This window comes from Eucalyptus grandis, chromosome 3 (genome assembly GCF_016545825.1).
Source record: "Eucalyptus grandis isolate ANBG69807.140 chromosome 3, ASM1654582v1, whole genome shotgun sequence".
Lineage (NCBI taxonomy): Eukaryota > Viridiplantae > Streptophyta > Magnoliopsida > Myrtales > Myrtaceae > Eucalyptus > Eucalyptus grandis.
In genome coordinates this window covers 17,213,657-17,231,183 of record NC_052614.1, presented here as the reverse complement: position 1 = coordinate 17,231,183, position 17,527 = coordinate 17,213,657, and the positions used below count along the sequence as shown (strand labels likewise).

Here is a 17,527-nt window from a genome sequence, read left to right as displayed (position 1 = left end):
AAGCCAATTTCAAATGTAAGTTTTGTCAAACGGTATTTATGCTAAAGTTATTTTTCAATACTATTTGAGATTGCAATTTACCAAACGGTATAACATTTTGGAAAACTCTTTTACCTCAAAGATATTTGCATTTTCTCAAAGTCATTTCCACAAAATTGAACCAAACGGGCCCTCAATCGTGGAGAAAGATTCTCTTGGACAACGTTTCCAGCCCATGGGCCATTCAACACTTAATTGAGGATTGCAGAAATTTCTTGGCCCAGCTGGATAGCGTGGTGTGGTAGTCCATCGTCCACGAGAAGAAAACTATTGTGCAGATGCTTCATCGGAATTGTTCTCACGACGAAATCTCTTTTATCAAAAGTTGTACTTCGATTTTTTTAGAGGGGACGGGGATTCTGTGCCAACTCCGAACAAAGGACATCTCATGCAATAAGGAATTGAATTTCTTTGGTCCAATCGACACAATACAATCTTAGGCGGAGTCGGAATTTAGTCTACGACAACACCCACAAATTCCAAAACCAGTCTTGACTTATGCCAAAATTTAATCAATAACACGAGTTGAGGATAATAAGATACAACACCAGAATTTAATCGACAACACTATGTCGTGATAGTAAGATGTAACGTTAAAATTTAATCGACAACGATGCACTAGGATAGAGAAACACACCGGAATCCAATCAACAACGAGAATCCGAATGCTATAACAAAGGAAATTGAAGTGCAATACAGGAAAAGTAAAGAAAAAAATAACATTTTGATTGATTTATCGGGGATTCTCGCTAGATGATTGGTGGTATTTATAATGAAGATATGATAATCATTCAGCGTCTGCAAATTCTCTAGAAATTGCCACTGGCTTTACCATGTCCCATTATTCTTGTAGATCATGTTGTCCATATTTCATATAAACATCCTAGTCATGTTTTGACGATTGTGTAGTTAAAAATGGCTATTCCGTGACTAGATTTCCAAATAGCGATTGCTCATTTTACAACTTGCGTCTTCGATGCTGACTATCTTGGCACCTCGAGTACTATTCAAAGTGTCTCTATTGGAAAAGTTGCCAACTGTTCGTTGTCGTGTTTTCAAAGTGTCTCAAGTCATGACCAAAACGCGTATGTCTTCAAGCATCGAGATGGTGGTTTACATCTAGCATGTATTATCCTCCCATTGAATGCTTCAGATGTTGTTATCAATGTTATCACACTTGAATTCCTCAAGGCATACACCATGCTTGGTCTGGTGGGGTGCATCATAACCATCCTTTGTTAATTGAAGCATCTTTTCTTTTTGTCCCCTCTTTGTCGACGCAACAAGTCCCCAATAATTGAAAATATAAAAAAAAGTAAACAAATCTTTGCCCTAAAAGTTTATGCAAACATTACCTTTTATGGTGTCGCGCACCCCGCCCCCATTTGTTATCTCCAAATGTTCAAATTTTAGGAACCAGGAATCACCTGCTTCACCAAAGATTGTTATCTCAAAGAAGTGCTTCGATAACTATGTCATCAAATTTTGAACAAGTATACCGTAGGCCTCTAATTGTCCTTGTTCAATTTGCTGCGAACACCTAGCTCTTACAAAGGTCTTAGTGTTTCTAATGAAGAGCCGAAACATTTGCTTCCCTAAATTGTTTAGCATTGCATCTCTTCAAATGGATGATCATAAGAAGGAAACTAATTCTCCCTTGTCCTTCATAAGCCATCCTTGGAAGTAAACACCCATCAATCCTATAATCTGTATGGCCTTCGTCTTGTTTTTTTCGAACGTTTCGGATCAAAAAAAACCTTCGTTTGCTCGTTCATCATATCTTTCCCGCCTCCTTTAACCCGGGAATACCATTTTGCGCACTCTTCTCCATCATCATCTTCATCCTCACTTTCACTATTGCTCAACACTCACCATGAAGATAATGGTATAGTTGCCAACTGTTCGTTGTCGTGTTTCAACGGTTAGTTGGCTAATTGCTTTAGGTTGGTTTAGTTTTAATTAATTGTTATTTAGGTTGTTAGATTAGGAATTAGCAATTATTAGTTAATTGTGATGTGATTTAAATAAATTGATTGTGCATTAGCAAGTAGACGTGGTCTACTAATTGTTGGAAGCATCTCGAAATTTTCCGACCCCTAACCCGATTTCCACTCATAAGTCGGGCATAAATGAATTTTGGCATTTAAATATTAATTTTCGAAATTAATTAATTATTTATTTATTTTTAGAAAATTGACAGTGATAATGATGTGAATATTACGCTGATAGTAAGTAGCGAAATTAGTTTTGTTTAATCGGGCTTTATTTTAAACTAAATTGAATTTCTTGTATTTAAAATTATTTTTCGAAATTAATTACTTAATTATTTATTTTTCCGGAAATTCAACTTGGATGGCTAGTGGCCGAATTTTATGCTGATGATCGTGGTGCAGCCCGTTTATTCAATTGGGCTTTAATTTAATTGAACACGTTGTATTCCTTTATTTCATTGTCACTCACCGTATATATGCCCTAATGTCCGTCGATAGAGTCCGACATGCATTAGATATCACCTATGCTTTATGCGCGTGACTGTAGCTATATATATATATTTCTTACCCCCCTGACAAGCATGTGCCAACCAAACAATTATAAGTATCAATAGTAGAGTAGATTGCTGAATTCCCCATCGAATAGGCTAGGCTTCCTTCTTTCTAATTGGCTTTCTGAGCCCCCAAACCCCTTTGGGACTTGTTACGTTTGGATGTTAACTTCCGTTGTAATTCGAGTTTTGCTATTTAAATGAAGCTGCTTCGCTTTGGAAGAAAAAAAGAGAGGAGAGAGGAGCATGCCCTTGATTTGCTCCCCGATAAAAGTATGGATTCCATGTGTTTTTAGACTGTCCTTCTTGGCGTTTTGGTCAAAAAAAGAAGTGATTTAAGCCAAATTACTTACCATGCACATCATAAATCACACATAATTGACCTTACAAACCCTCTGCACTGGAAAAAAATGGACACAAAAACAAGGCAATTCCCACATAAGGAAAGATGAGGGGCCATTCTTGGAACATTTGACTGCACAAATTTAACCCAACAAACTCTCACTCTCAGCCATGGCTGAATGACTAAACGACAAGGAGTTCTAGGAAGCTTGAGCCATGACAACGAAAGGGGCACTCGTGCTGTGCCTGAAAAAGAGTTGTCTCCACCAATTGACCAAAACTCTTGAACATTCGCCCAGAAAAGTAGAGATAAAAGTGGGAGACAAATGGTCCACTTTCATTTCTACACCAACTTTACATGGTAAATCGAGATAGGCTTTAGACCCACATTTGCCTTTTGTGCTCCATTCATTCATTGGCCTTTCCAAAAGTACTCATCATCTCATTCCCAGATTTTGCCCACCATCCTCCCAATCTATATTGACCTTCTTCCATGTCTCTCATGGACACACATGGAACCTGTCCCCTCTTTCTCCTTCAGAGCCGATAGATTTTCCATGATCAGCACTACCAAACAAAACCACCTTCTATGATCAGCACTACCATACAAAACCACCTTCCATGATCAGCACTACCATACAAAACCACCTCCGTGGTTTGGCATCCCTAATAAAGAGCTCACCTTATGAAGGTGGATTAGTTCCATGATAAGATGAAAGGAAGAAATGTTTGTCCATTCGAAAGAAAATTTATGATAGTCTGAATAGAGTTTTCCAACAAATAAGGATTCTCTAGGAGCTCTTTATTATCAGGTAATCGTTGAGTTTTCTTTTGTTGCCTTGTTTACGGTTCTCTTATGGAGAATTTCTCTAGATGATATCAGATTGTTTACTTGCCAGAAAGTAAGTAGGCCATAGCAGAAAAATTGTCTTGCTTTTGCATGGAAAAGAATTCCCAGCTGATGTGCATGTCATTATTGTATAAATCACTTTGAAGTGAAAAGTTCCTTCTTTTTTTCTCTTTAATTTAAAAGTTGATTCATTGGCAAGCTATGAGAAGAGTGTTGAAAACTGTACCTCAGTCAACCAGTACCGAATACATGCTTCGCATTTTCTCCATGACATTTTGGATTTCATGATTGGATGAAATTTTCTTTCCATCTGGGATTGGACCACAGAACCATGGTGTCGACTGGAATTCTTCGAATGATGGTGTTGATCGGATGTGGCGGATTTATGATGAACATTTTGGACGCTAGGCCTCGCCAGATTCTTGTCGATACTGATCTCGACATTGATGACATTTTCGCTCTCTTTTATCTGTTGAAACAGAACAGGAGTGAATTTGACTTACAGGTCATTTCTTTTCTTTGAAGTTTGAGCAGCTCTTTTAAATTCAACCAGGGTAGAAACTTGCATATAAGCCTGAATGATGCTAACAAATCACTGCAGGCGATTACTATTAATGCAAATGGATGGAGCGATGCCGGGCATGCAGTCAATCATTTATATGATATCCTTTTCATGATGAATCGCGACGATATTCCAGTTGGGGTGGGTGGTGAAGGTGGTATTTCGCCAGATGGGGTTATCATGCCAGAAGTTGGCGGTTATCTTCCTATTCTTGACCAGGTGTTTCTATAAAGCTCATTTCAATGCTTAAATTCTAGTTTCTATTTATTAATCACATCATTCTCTCACAGGGAATGTCAACAGAGGGAGGGTGCCGGTATAGACAAGCGATCCCGCTGGGTCTAAGGGGACGGTTGGATATCAACACAAACTACGGCTTAAGAAAGGGGTTTCTTCCGAAGGTAGCCAAATTTAATGCGGTCAATCACATCGAGCATCCCCATGTACTGTCATTAATGCAGATTGTCTGTGTTTACTATGGTCTAGTGCTTGATGTATGCCTCTTACAACTTCATTTTTTTTCAGACAGGAGTAATATGTTGTTGTGCTGGACGGTCAAAGGCCATTTTTGCCATGATGTATTTAGTTAGTTGCTACAGATTGTTTCATGCTCATTTTTCGTAGACAGAAACGGCTTCACGATGTTACTTAATTCTAAGCCAAATATATTTAGACTTTTACCATATGGGATAGCTGTTGCCTTCATCTTCTGTTCTCAAGTGTTGAGGTTGGTTTGCCACTGCGACGTATTATTTTTCCTCTGAATTAAATATTTATATTCTAGATCTGGCTCTAGCAACTTCATATTATCAGGGTCACAGGAAATATATTCCTCTCAAGCAAGCTAGTGCGCAGCAAGTGATGAAAGATGCGATAGCTTCAGGTCCTATCACGGTATTTCTAATGGGGACACATACCAATTTTGCGCTTTTTCTCATGACCAATCCTCATCTGAAGAGAAATGTCGAGCACATATATGCCATGGGTGGTGCTATTAGGTCCACTTGCTCGAAAGTCAGTGACTCTTCTCAACCAGCTGTCTGTGCTAACATTGGAAACTTGTTTCCTCAAGATAGCAACCCGTATGCGGAGTTCAACTTTTTTGGAGATCCTTTTGCTGCATATGAGGTAAATTTGTAATCTTGATGCTCTCTTAGTTTGTAAATGATGATACATTGCATTAGGATAAGAGAGTCGTAAGCATTCAAGGTCTTGTCTATCCTAAGAGTGTTTTGCAGCAGGTACTTCATTCAGGAATCCCGGTCACACTTGTTCCTCTGGACGCAACGAGAACCATTCCTGTTGATAAGAACTTCTTCCAGGCATTCGAAAGGAGGCAAGATACATATGAGGCGCAGTACTGTTTCCAATCATTGAAAATGGTTCACGATACTTGGTTCAATGATGGTTTTCATGAGGTACGTCCTGACACATTTCTATTTTCCAGAACTATTGAGAATAGTGCTGTAGTTGCCTAGACAAGATTGGTCATTCATGAAATGATCACTTCCCAGAACTATTGCATGTGGGACTCGTTTATGGCTGGAGTGGCAATATCTAAAATGCGAAATCAGCAAAACTTGGAAGAGGAAAATGCATTTGCTGAGATGGAGTACATGAACATCACAGTTGTTACTTCGAACAAACCTTACGGAGTTTCAGATGGCTCCAATCCCTTCTTTGATGGGCTTCCTGTCCCAAAGTTCAGACTAAGGAACAATGGAGTGCATAGTGGTCATATTCAGATGGGAATGCGAGATCCCTTTTGCGAAGCAGAGGATAAAGGGACGTGTCAGGTAGTTACTTTTACCTGTCCCAGTAGAATTATAAGACTTTGTGGTAATAATACATGTGCCTAGGCCATTAATGTTTCATGCTTTCCGATAAGTCAGTATTAGTCGATAAGTTACTTTTACTTTACCATTAGAATTATATGAATTTTTCGACCAAAAACAAGAATTATATGACTTTGTGGTGATAATTTCCGTGCCTTGCGCATCAATATTTCTACTTTCTATGAGTTAGTATTTTATTCACAGCAAAACTCAGGTGAGCAAGACCTGCTACACGCTTGAGAAAGTGCTTACAAACCCTATAAGTAAAGCCCATCTTCCACTTCCAGGGCATGAATGTTTCGCGAGCAATATCCTGTACTGCTGCATTTAATGGTTGATTAGGCCATCGCTATTTTCATTTACTACCCATAAAGATGAAGCGCATGATTATATATTATAAGCTATGCTGATGTCATCAATTAAGCTTTATTGTAGGATGGTTACACAGAGGAGGTAACTGGTCCAGAAGCAGTGCGCGTTCTTGTCGCAACAAAAGCCAAGCCAAGTCAAGACTTCAAAAGCTCACTGACCAAAGAGTTCTATGAAAGCTTCTTGAATGTAAACTATCGTGAGATCTTTTGTCTGAAGCGCAATATGTTCTGTTTTCACTATTTGAAATGAAGAAGGTTATCTTTCTTTTATATGTCTATGAAGACGAATTTTGAGTGGCTTGACAGCACTAGGAAGGATAATGCCACGCAGATAGATAGCTTCGTAGTCCATTGTTTAAGCTGATGTTATTTATCTTAGCACAATTGACGAGATTCTTGGTGATGTTTCAGGTTTTAAACAATCCCGAACAAAGTGGAAGGTTCAACATCACCACACAGTGTCCTCAGTACAAAGAAATTGTGCTTATGCCAGACGGTGATATTAAGTCCACCGGAAAACCAGTTGTCTTCGACATGGATATGAGTGCTGGAGATTTTCTGTCTCTTTTGTATCTTTTGAAAGTACCGAGGGAAATAATCGAACTTAAGGTAGGAATTGCGACTGTGCACCACTCATTGACAAATCAGACTCAGGAAACAATTGATAATTGTTGGAGCCCTTTTAAACTTTATGATGTGTAGCTCAAATTCTCCCTAAACCATATCTAAGAACTGCTGCTAATGTGCTTATGGACAAATAGGGCATAATAGCTGGTTCAACTGGCTGGGCTACCGCTGCAACAGTTGACATTGTTTATGATGTGTTACACATGATGGGTCGGGATGATATTCCGGTTGGTCTTGGAGATGCATTTGCACATGAACAGACAGATCCAACTTTTCCTGCTATAGGGGACTGCAAGTACAGAAAGGCCATTCCTCATGGTGGTGGTGGCTTCTTAGATTCCGACACGCTCTATGGATTATCTCGTGATTTGCCTAGTAGTCCTAGAAGGTTTTTGCACCTCTCATTTTTACTTCTCTCTTTTGCACAAGTTGATTATTCTTCTGTCCCATTATGCATGTTGTCTGCCTCAATAAGAGACATCAGATAGCTTATGGTTGCACATATGATAGGCCGTCTTGCTTTTTATTCACTCGACACTTTCTAGCTTAGCATATTTAGTAATTCGTTTCTGTAACTTAGGGGAGGAAAAATAACTAATGCATTTGCATCTTTCAGAACATGCTGATCTCGGCTCTTAACTTCTGTGTCAGATACACGGCAGAAAATTCCATGAGGTATGGAGCTCCTCGAAATACTGATCACCCTGAATTTAGACAGCCTCTTGCAGTTGATGTCTGGAAATCTGTCACCAAATCACTAGACCCAGCAGACAAAATTACCATATTGAGCAATGGACCCTTAACAAACTTGGCCTCGATCATTCATTTGACAAACTCAAGCTCGATGATCCAGGTAAATCCAGTGAGAAGGATAAATTTGTCATCACAGATTTAAGTATAAATCATCCGTTAATATCAGTGATTGCGCTTGAATTTCAGAGTTATTAGTTTTAGAGTGTTAGAAACTGAGAATTTCTTTTTTAGGTCATTTTGCACATGTTTGAAATCACATTATGAATGTCGTGACAATTCTATTTTATCTGCTTCCTTGCAAAAAGAAAATAAAAAGGGCCTATATGATGAAATTTTCCACTATCTCGATTCAATTTTGCAGGATATATATGTTGTTGGGGGACATGTTGGCGATGGCAATGAAAGAGGAAATCTCTTTACTGTACCCTGCAACAAATTCGCAGAATTCAACATGTTTCTTGATCCTCTAGCTGCGAAGGCCGTTTTTGCCTCGGGACTTGACATAACACTCATTCCTCTCGGTATGCAAAGGAGGGTCAGTTCCTTCCCGATGATATTAAACAAATTACGAATTGCAAAGAGGACTCCTGAAGCTTCGTTGGCCCATCATTTGCTTACGACTCTGTGGAACTTGCAGCAGAAACATAACAGATATCGTCACACGGTAAGAGAGCTTAATCATCACATCCTTGAATTAGCTGAAGGTCGTGCACATGTGAATTTTTACTCTCTGAATAATACCACAGTTAAAGCAATTTACTTTGTCAAAGATGATTGATCACAGAGCAGTAGTACTGCATTAATCCAAGTATTTAGGGAAGAAAACTCTGAGGACATATGGCAATGATTGCACATTTTTCTGTTTTGAGAATTGACACATCTACAAGATCTACTTTACAATATATCACTATGCAGGATTTATTTTTGGGGGAAATTCTGGGAGCAGTGATATTGGCCAGCAATATTTCTCACTTAAACGGGACTTTCCAGTTCAAGCCTCTCAAAGTCTTGGCAGATGGAGATGAATCGAAAATCGGACAAATGATCATTGATGAAAAGCGAGGAAAACCAGTGAAGATTTTGAGAAGCATTAATGAGGAGGCCTACTACGAGCATTTTGCGGAAGTACTGGGTAATGAAAGACAGTCTGCTGTATTGGGGACCTACGGTGAGCCACAAAGAGTAAATACAGAACTCCATGCCGGAGTGACAGTAGTCATGAGGGAAACCAGTAATCTCTTGCCCTTAGAATTCGGACTGATTCTGTTTTTGCTTTGTTTACACTTGATGGTCTGCATAAAAACTAGAAAACAGTAGAAAACATGGACGGCGTGTGGGCCGCTATTGACTAATAAGAAGAGCGAGAATTTTAAGAGTTGTTGCAGTTGCTTGGCGAAAAGCCATGTGGTGAAGATTAGTTTAGATTTTGGAGATATGGAAGCTTTAATTATAAAATTGTCAACATAGGATGATACAAAGTCCTTCAAGAGGTATATGTTCCCTCCAAATCTCTACATGCGTGCATCAGCACCAGAAATGATAGTAGAGCTTGTGACACAGTGAAAAGGACATAAGAGCATCTATCTTCTTGTTTTTTGGCATAGTTTGACCGCGTTAAAATACTAGAAGCATGGAAGGGAATCAGTTTAGGACCTCCAAAACAACCTCTTTTTAACCCTTTTAAGGTTTGTCCTATGTCTCAGTGGAAACACTACTATTTTTTGTCGCTAGTTGCAGTTCTTTATGCATTTCACGTGTCTCGATACTCATCACCGGGTGTGGCTCGCACTATTCACAAAACAGTGATAAACAATTTGAAGCTACTCTGTCAAATGATGAGAATGACAATTGTCAGTTGTTATCAAAAGTGACCTTAGACAGAGAGCGGAATAAAGAGGAAAACAAACAAAATATCCATATGCCCGTTCAGACATGTGATGGATGGAGCTGATGAAGAATCGAATGTGTTGGTGCAAGTGCTTTTTCAAGGACGAGTAGTACTCGTTCTTGAAGAGTGATGATTCGTTTGGCCACAATAAGCCGACGAAGAGAAATAAGAAAAGTAGAGAGAGGAAAATGATGGAGCTAATTTGATTGGAGGTTGGCACAGCAATTTGATCTTCTTGGAAGTTGTACAACAAGATATAATTTATCGAACCCTTTCGGCCACTACAAGAGTCCTTTCGGCCTCTTGTGCGGCCTTGTGACGTTAAATTAAAGGTCTTTCGGTCTTATTCGCACTTAAACCTCAGACAAGGAGACATCCGCCAACCATGGGCGACAACAGTTGACCTCAGAAAAGTCCATCAGTTCAATTCATGTGCAATTGACATCAAGATTTGGTGATCAAAGAAACAAAAAAGATAATGCTATTGAAACAGGAACCTCTGAACTTATTCCAAAAAAAAAAAAAAAAAAAAATTAGAAGATACTTTACAAAAATGTGGACAGCATCGTCAAAGTTAAATAATATTGCCAACCAATGTTCAGCTTCAGCTCCCCATAAAATTTATATTGCCAGGTTTTGGCTGGCCAACTATACTGGCCGGTCGCTTCACATTTTTCTGTTTGTTGGGTCAATAGAAGAATAACACATGTCCCTCGGTGCAAGTCGAAGAAAATCGATATTTCGAATTTTATTTCTTGAGTATAGGTGGACGTTCACTTCACTTGTATATGATAAATCTGGTAAGAGGGTCTGATAGATTTGGAAGAAAGACTTAAAAGACTCCGAATATTAACATCTGAGAGAGAGGATAAACATGGCCATTGTCTAAAAGGAAGTCAAAACATTAGATTGCTGTCCTAGAAACCATGAAATCATCTTCTAGAGATCAGCTCCTTTTCCCCTTCCTCTTTGTAAAAATACAAACTTCACTTTCACGTAGGCTTTTGGTGACTGGGTAATACGCAAAATGTTACCTTGTGCAACCGAAACAAGTAGGAAACAAGATGGGGTAAATTTTATTGCCAAAACAATACATAGACAAGCTGATGAAGAGTTTATTCACATTGATCTTTTCTGACTGTTCATTGATTTGGATTTTGCCACGAGAGAAGACCAAAAGCTGATGCAGCCACCCAAGCTCTTGCTGAAAATGGGTTGAGAGGAAAAACAAATAAAGGACCATCTCTCCTCAGATAAAAGCAAAAATAAATGGACTCATAGTCACATTTCTTCAATCTTGTAAAATCTGCTAAATCCACTCGCACTTCATTACATAGGAGCTGACCCACCAGCTGCCAGAATCTGCTTCTCCAGCTGGTTAACCAAACAGAACATTAGGACTTCTGAGTAATTAAAGAAATAACAGAAATAATTTGGAATAGTAGGATCTTCTACTTGATGCTTATTGCTTACATTGAACAGAGTCTCAAGCTTATTCTTAAGCAGGGAATACTCTTGCTTTACTTGTTGCAGACATTTCAGGCACCTACACAACAAGGAAAAATAAGCGGCCACTTCAAGTAAGACCGTTTTAAAATGGATCATCATTATCAAAAACTTAAACTTTGTTGCCTGATGAGATTGTGAAGTAAATTCTTTTCTTTGATTCTCCCCACAAAAATCATGTTGGAGATGGGGAGGGACTCACTCACCCTTCGACATTTTTGTCCTGGCAGTAGTTGCGGAAGGCAATGCAGACTCTTTGAACTCTCTGTGCGCCGATGCTGTAATTCCAAAGAACAATTCATCTTGCTCAGGATTTGGAAATTGAAAGAGCCATCATTCCTGAACATTGCTCAGCTTGTATGCATGACTACGAGTCTCTACTTTTACTATTTTTTTTCCGCTCATTCTTTTTCCAAAGGAGTGTGATCTTCTGTTTGGACCAGAGAAGGCCTTGAACAAACATTCAATGGAACATGTTCATTATACAAGAATTGCCTCGAGGACTAATGGGAAGGGCGTTCGTTGCTCAAACTGCTTATGATTTTGTTGTTATAAGCAAATAGTTTAATATGCTAAAAGAAGGAACAATCCTTTGAAAATGGCAGGTACCTGGAGCTGCTTCCTTTCAGCTGATGCACATGAGCATCCACCTTCTTGAAATCGATATTCTGCTGATCACTAAAAACACAAAAAAGGAACAAATAAGAAATGCATTAGTTCTTCCGATTTATTCGGGGAGATATCATGTTAAAAAGGGTATTGGAAAATTAAAACACATTTGGATGGTGAAAATAAATCTCACAGTGCTTTGGCCAGCTCATTGAGAAGCCTCTGAGAGTCATCAAAGAACAGTGACACCACCTCCACAACAAAGTCTGGGTTGTTCTCATCTTGCAGTTGCTGAAGCTGAGTGAACTGCTCATCTAGAAATCCCTTCTCACCAGCAAAATAAAGGAGGAGAGAAACTCATTCTTTGAGGGTACTCTTTGAGAAAAAGAACAAGAAGAAAAAGAAAAAAAGAGAAAACATTTGCTGTTATCACCTCGTGAAATAGTAGAGTGGTGTACTCAAATAACTGCCGCTTCAACTGAGCTACATCCATCGTTATAGTTTCAGAGATTCTTCATTCATTCAAAAGCTGTGGACACCCAGAAAAAGGTTTTTTCGCGTTGGTTTTATAATGGCACTGAACTGAAAGTTTGAGGTTGGGTGTGCATGTAAGTAAAGATTCCAAAGGAATGGCTTGTCTCATACAGTGTATGCAGTCACTCTTGTCTGGCAGTGTCTGCTTTTGTTTTTTTTTTTTTAACTATCTCACACTCATAATAACATCAATTCTTATAGAGTCAGTCCAAAACAAGAGCCATCAGAAGATCCAAAGCTTGATACCATGACCATCCAGTCATTCACCTTATCGTCTTTCTCTTTCAGTAATTATGATGACTCTCTCTCTCTCTCTCTCTCTCTTTCAGTAATTATGATGAATCTCTCTCCCTCTCTGTTTTATTCTGCTTTATTTCTTGTTCTCTCTATTTGGATTGGTTCGAGTCTTTTCAGCCGTCAAATGCATTACACAGTTACTGATGCCAAAAGAAGAGACGATTACTAATGTACCCAGAAAATACTTTTATGAGTTTAGAACATGTGGTGATCAACTTATGGACTGAACTAAAAATTGACCAAGTGGCAAGAAATCAGAAACCAAATGCTTCCCTTGAGGCAAAGAGAGAACAAAGTGGCATCTTTAAACATGACCCAGAAGCTAAAATTGCCATTTGTCACCTTTCACTATGCATGTGAGAATTCTTTTGGAGGTTTGCGTTTCTTCATCGGGGGAAAAGAACGGAGGAAAGAAAATCCTACAGCAAACAACAAACTGTGAACTCTGACATCTCCTCCTGCATTGGTAACTCTCCCAGTGAGGAAGAAATAAAAAGCATTTGGACCTGCAGTTGGAGATGGGCCAAGCACGTATCGTTTTCAGTAATCTACCTCCTACTCCCCCTTAGCTTTTTGCTCCCCCTTATCCCTTGATTTCACACGCCTATGCTTTCAGTCTTTTCGAGATTCTCTCTCATCAAAATTGCTGCCTTCTTTCTTTTCTTTTCTTTTCCTTATCTTTTCCGGATCTCCTGTCGTCTTGTGGCGCCGGTGTTGTCTTATCGGGAGAAGATGGTGCAGTCAATGAGCTTAGGGAAATACAAAATCTTGAATTTTCTTCATCTCCATGCAGTCAAGAAGGAAGTTAAATAGGTTTCATTTGCCCGGGAATGGGGGGCTGCTTTTGTTTTGACCAGAAACATGAAATTTTTATGGAGAATTTCACGTGTTTAAGTGGCTAAAGTTTCCCCACAGTTTGAAAACCACTGAGGAAAAAAATTGGAAGCGAAACGGCTTCATTAGTTTTCTGTAGATTCCAAAGGTGCTGCTGCTGCTTATATTTAGGCCTATTTGATAATCATTATAGTTTTGAGAATAATTTTCGTTTAGAAATAATTTTTTCCGATTCTGTTCCCTGAATATATTTTTAAGCATTTAAAAGCGTTTGATAATTACTCAAATTTTCTAATTTTAAAATAAATAAAACAATAAATACGTTTGATACAATTATTAATTTTCTTACTAAGAATTTCTTTTAATTTTTTAAATAATCTTAAGAGATTTTTTTCCTTTTCTCTTTTCCTTCTCTTCTTCCTCCTCCTCACTGGAACTAGCTAGAGGAGGAAAAAAAAAAGAAAAAAAGAAAAAAAAAGAGAAAAAAATAATTTGATTCTAGAATTATTTCGAAAACAAAGAAATAATTTTTTTATTTTTTATTATGTTCCAAATTTATTCTAAAAACAAATCTACTTTCGGGAGTAGAAAAATTAGTTAACGTTATGAAACGGATTATTTTTTGCTCCAGATAACAAAAGGAAAAAATAGCCAAGAACTAGTCAATTACCAAACAAGCCCTTTGTGTTGTGAATAGTGTTGGGAAAGTCTCACATTAAAAAATTAATATATCTTAACTGGCATATAAATTCATTAGATTAAATTATTGAGCGAGATAAATCCAACTAAATAAATTGGCTTATTCGAGCCCAGATTTCCTTTTAGCGATATGATACTGTGTTAAAAATATTCCACATTAAAGAATCGGTATTGGCGATCTCCTCGTGGTCTCCATCCAGAAAAAGCCTCACGATTAAATCAGATCGAGCCCACAGGCATCGGAATTTTTTATGTGTGCGCATTGCAGGGTAGCCACTTGTCGCGAGGTGAGGACATCATGTGAGAGGGGCTCTTTGCTGCAGTTTTAGGGGCGGAACCAGTATTGCAACAGGTGTTGAAACGAGGGTAATTCAAAGAGAGGGACCTTTATATTGGGCATCTGATTCGGTTCCACTTCGACATTATTACATTTCTGAAAGAACTCTGTAACGTGCCATCTTGCCCCAGAAAAAGAATGACTGTTGATTTTATTTTATGGCGAGACAACGGCGCCGCACTTCCCCCATTTCTGGGGGAAGCCCCTTTCGTTTCTTGTACCTTGACCCAGTATTTCATGGGATGAGGCATCATGGGATCCAGGGTGGGATCCTTACCCTTCCCTCCCCCGAGGAGGGTGAGAGCCTTGTGGAGAGGGGTTTTAGGGAAACCTTTCCAAGAAACCATGCGAGCCGTTTAAGGACTTGTTCAGGTCCACATCTTAAATCACTTTTCACGCCCTAAATTGAACCTCTCTAGCATGACGAAGAATTACTTTCTTGAAACATTAAATCTCAATAGACCCATTTTGAACAGAAATTGATCTTGAAATTTCGTATATATAGAGACATGAGGTCATGGTCATTTTATACTTAAGGCTCACTCTTTTGAGATTTCGTCAGCACAAAACGAAACCCGTTCATTTTAAGGGCGCGTTTAATACTCGTAAGTCGAGAGTGGACCTGAATAGAATTGCAGTTCTTATGCTCATTCTTTTACTTGTGTTTTGACCTTGTCTTTTTCATAAAAAAAAATCTCATTTTCCAATTGTACTCTTTGTATTTCCCTTTGCCTTTTCACATTTTTTGTTAGAAAAAAAAATGCGCTATTTGACATATAAACTTTTTTTCTATCAGGAAGTATGGTCCTCATACCTGCGTGAAAAATTGAAAAAGTTAAAGCTCCATTTCTTTTGCAAAAAAGATAAATGATTTAAAAATATCTTTCTAAAAATAATCATTTGTCTTGATTGAAGTAATTAGCCAATAATTTTTTTATTATTGATAATAATTTATGTTTAAATATTTTTACAAACAATAAAAATTTATTCATTTATTTTTGTATGAGATAAAAGCAATCATTTTATGAAAACGAAATTTAAGGAAAAGAAATTTTGGTTGAAATTCGTTTTTGTAAAATTTAATATTTTTAGGGAAAATTCCAAATAATGATACGGCGTGCCTCTATTTTCTCAAATAAAGGTTTGACGTAAATTTGCTTTCAAATAAGTGCATAGAGTGTTCTCATTTTCTCAAATAAGAGCTTGAGTGTATTTTATTTCGAACAAAGGCATGAAGTGATTATATTAATTTCAATAAGGGTCTCATTTTCAACTTGGTTAAGGGAATTTCCGTCATTTATCTTTTTTGGAATTTTTTCTTTCATTTTTCCTTTATTTCCTCTGGTTCTCTTTATTCTCCACTGATGGACTGTCTTAAGTGATAGCTAGAGAGGGCTGGGCGAGAGTCTCCCTCGCTCAATCTTGCAAGGGCCACCCTTGCCTCAGGGGAGACCGACCCTTGTTGGCCATAAGCGAGGCTAGCCCTTGGGGTCGCATTGTTAGCGATTGGTGAGGGCTTGGGCAAGGTGACCCTCACTAGCTACCAGCGAAGGCTTGCGGGCACTTGCCCAATGATCGGTGATGGTCATTAGGCTCTCGTTGGCAATTGTTAGAAAGAGAAAAGAGAAAATAAAAAATATTTAAATTAATTTTTCTTTGATGAAAAATGTTCTTAATTGGTCAGAATATCTAGCTAGTCGGTGATTAGTGAAGTCAAGTTGCGAGAATGGCTAAGAATCGAATAAGTACAATAGTTAGATCTCTTATTTGAAATTGATATGATCACTTCATATGTTTATTTGACACATTATGACCCTTATTTAAGAAAATTGAGGTGCTCCATGTTTTTATTTGAAAATTTATCGTATTTTTATATAAGAAGAGGAGAGAGAATTTAAAACTCTTGTTTGCACTTTATTCTTTTTACGTCATTTTCCAAGAAATAGCGGTAGTCGATTTCGAGGCCACCGAAACGCATTATCTAGCGAAAAGATGGCACCAATAATTTTGTAAATAAGATCCGTTGTGGTACGACACCTAGGTGCTAGAGCTCTAGGGCTGGTTCTTTTGTTGCATCAAGAAATGACTCCTGTCGTCAACCTTGCCCAAAATCTTTCCAAATCAACCAAATTGGACAAAGCAACAGGAGATAGGTAAATATTGTTGTTACTATTTCCCTCGTGCTAATCTTCATTAATACTCCGAAACTCGAAGCATTGAAATCCCATGTTCTTAAGACTATCCATAACATAATTATCATTATTATTTTGCAGGGCTAATTCCTCTTGAAAAAAAATGTCCCAACTTTAAGTTTAATCATAATTTCATGATAATTTTTTTTGTATGAAAAAAAATCTAAAATTTTTTACTCTGTTAACGCATCTAGAAATCATTATTGATTTCCTTAAGGTTATCAATCTCTGGAAGTTGCTGTTCTTTCACATGAAAGTAATGATATTGATGAAGATACAAGTTCTGATGACAAATATCTAATTAGCTCTAATGTTGATAATTTTGAAGAAATTAATGATGGTTTTCTAACACGTGAGCATATTTAGGTGAGGAATCTTTTAAAACTCGAGGTAGACTTGGGAGGTGTACCTAAAGTTGGGGCATTTTTTTTTTTAAGGGAATTACGTCATAAAATACCAGAATCAATTGAGTTTTCATAATGCAAATTTTTGAAATGTTTCTCGAACGAAAGATTAGATGGATAAAGGTTACTCAAGGACGGTTTTCTCTACAAGTTCCTACGTCGAATTCCCCCATTGACGATAGCCGACACGAGACCGCTCGAGCGCAAAGCATGTCCTTCTCGTTCGAGACGTGAACTCGAATTCCTCAACTTGTGTATCGCGACGATGTCGGTTTGCAGGAGCACGGACCGGTCGGGCTATATACA

At 38.1% G+C, this 17,527-nt stretch overlaps 2 protein-coding genes across 5 annotated transcripts; one reads left to right on the top strand and one right to left on the bottom strand.

The window, feature by feature from the left end:
* The first annotated feature begins 3,408 nt into the window (after positions 1–3,408).
* Positions 3,409–9,519, top strand: LOC104415509. Of its 4 annotated transcripts, XM_010026826.3 has the most exons (13): positions 3,409–3,735; positions 4,101–4,278; positions 4,375–4,554; positions 4,626–4,736; positions 5,149–5,463; positions 5,574–5,753; positions 5,850–6,131; positions 6,606–6,728; positions 6,953–7,150; positions 7,303–7,556; positions 7,820–8,021; positions 8,283–8,585; positions 8,837–9,518. In XM_010026826.3, the coding sequence occupies exons 2-13, from the start codon at positions 4,105–4,107 to the stop codon at positions 9,236–9,238; spliced, it is 2,724 nt and encodes a 907-aa protein (XP_010025128.2). In that variant the 5' UTR covers positions 3,409–3,735; positions 4,101–4,104; the 3' UTR covers positions 9,239–9,518. The 4 variants fall into 4 exon arrangements, with proteins under 4 accessions (XP_010025128.2, XP_018715538.2, XP_010025127.2 ...); XM_018859993.2 differs by lacking the exon at positions 3,409–3,735 and having other exon boundaries at positions 4,020–4,278; positions 8,837–9,519; XM_010026825.3 differs by lacking the exon at positions 3,409–3,735 and having other exon boundaries at positions 4,020–4,278; positions 5,577–5,753.
* Positions 9,520–10,817: 1,298 nt separating this feature from the next.
* LOC104415511 (histidine-containing phosphotransfer protein 1) lies at positions 10,818–12,595 on the bottom strand. The gene is made up of 6 exons (XM_010026829.3): positions 12,358–12,595; positions 12,118–12,248; positions 11,925–11,993; positions 11,522–11,593; positions 11,283–11,355; positions 10,818–11,183 (listed from the first exon to the last, which is right to left on the bottom strand). The coding sequence occupies exons 1-6, from the start codon at positions 12,415–12,417 to the stop codon at positions 11,139–11,141; spliced, it is 450 nt and encodes a 149-aa protein (XP_010025131.1). The 5' UTR covers positions 12,418–12,595; the 3' UTR covers positions 10,818–11,138.
* Between the last annotated feature and the right edge of the window lie 4,932 nt (positions 12,596–17,527).

Coding starts and splice junctions, on each gene's coding strand:
- LOC104415511 (XM_010026829.3), bottom strand. CDS start 12,417: ATGGATGTAGCTCAGTTGAAGCGGCAGTTATTTGAGTACACCACTCTA. Junction 11,994..12,117: donor AATGAGCTGGCCAAAGCACT/GTGAGATTTATT, acceptor TTGTGTTTTTAG/TGATCAGCAGAATATCGATT. Junction 11,594..11,924: donor CTGAAAGGAAGCAGCTCCAG/GTACCTGCCATT, acceptor TTGGAATTACAG/CATCGGCGCACAGAGAGTTC.
- LOC104415509 (XM_018859993.2), top strand. CDS start 4,066: ATGAAATTTTCTTTCCATCTGGGATTGGACCACAGAACCATGGTGTCG. Junction 5,464..5,573: donor ATCCTTTTGCTGCATATGAG/GTAAATTTGTAA, acceptor AGTGTTTTGCAG/CAGGTACTTCATTCAGGAAT. Junction 8,022..8,282: donor ACTCAAGCTCGATGATCCAG/GTAAATCCAGTG, acceptor TCAATTTTGCAG/GATATATATGTTGTTGGGGG.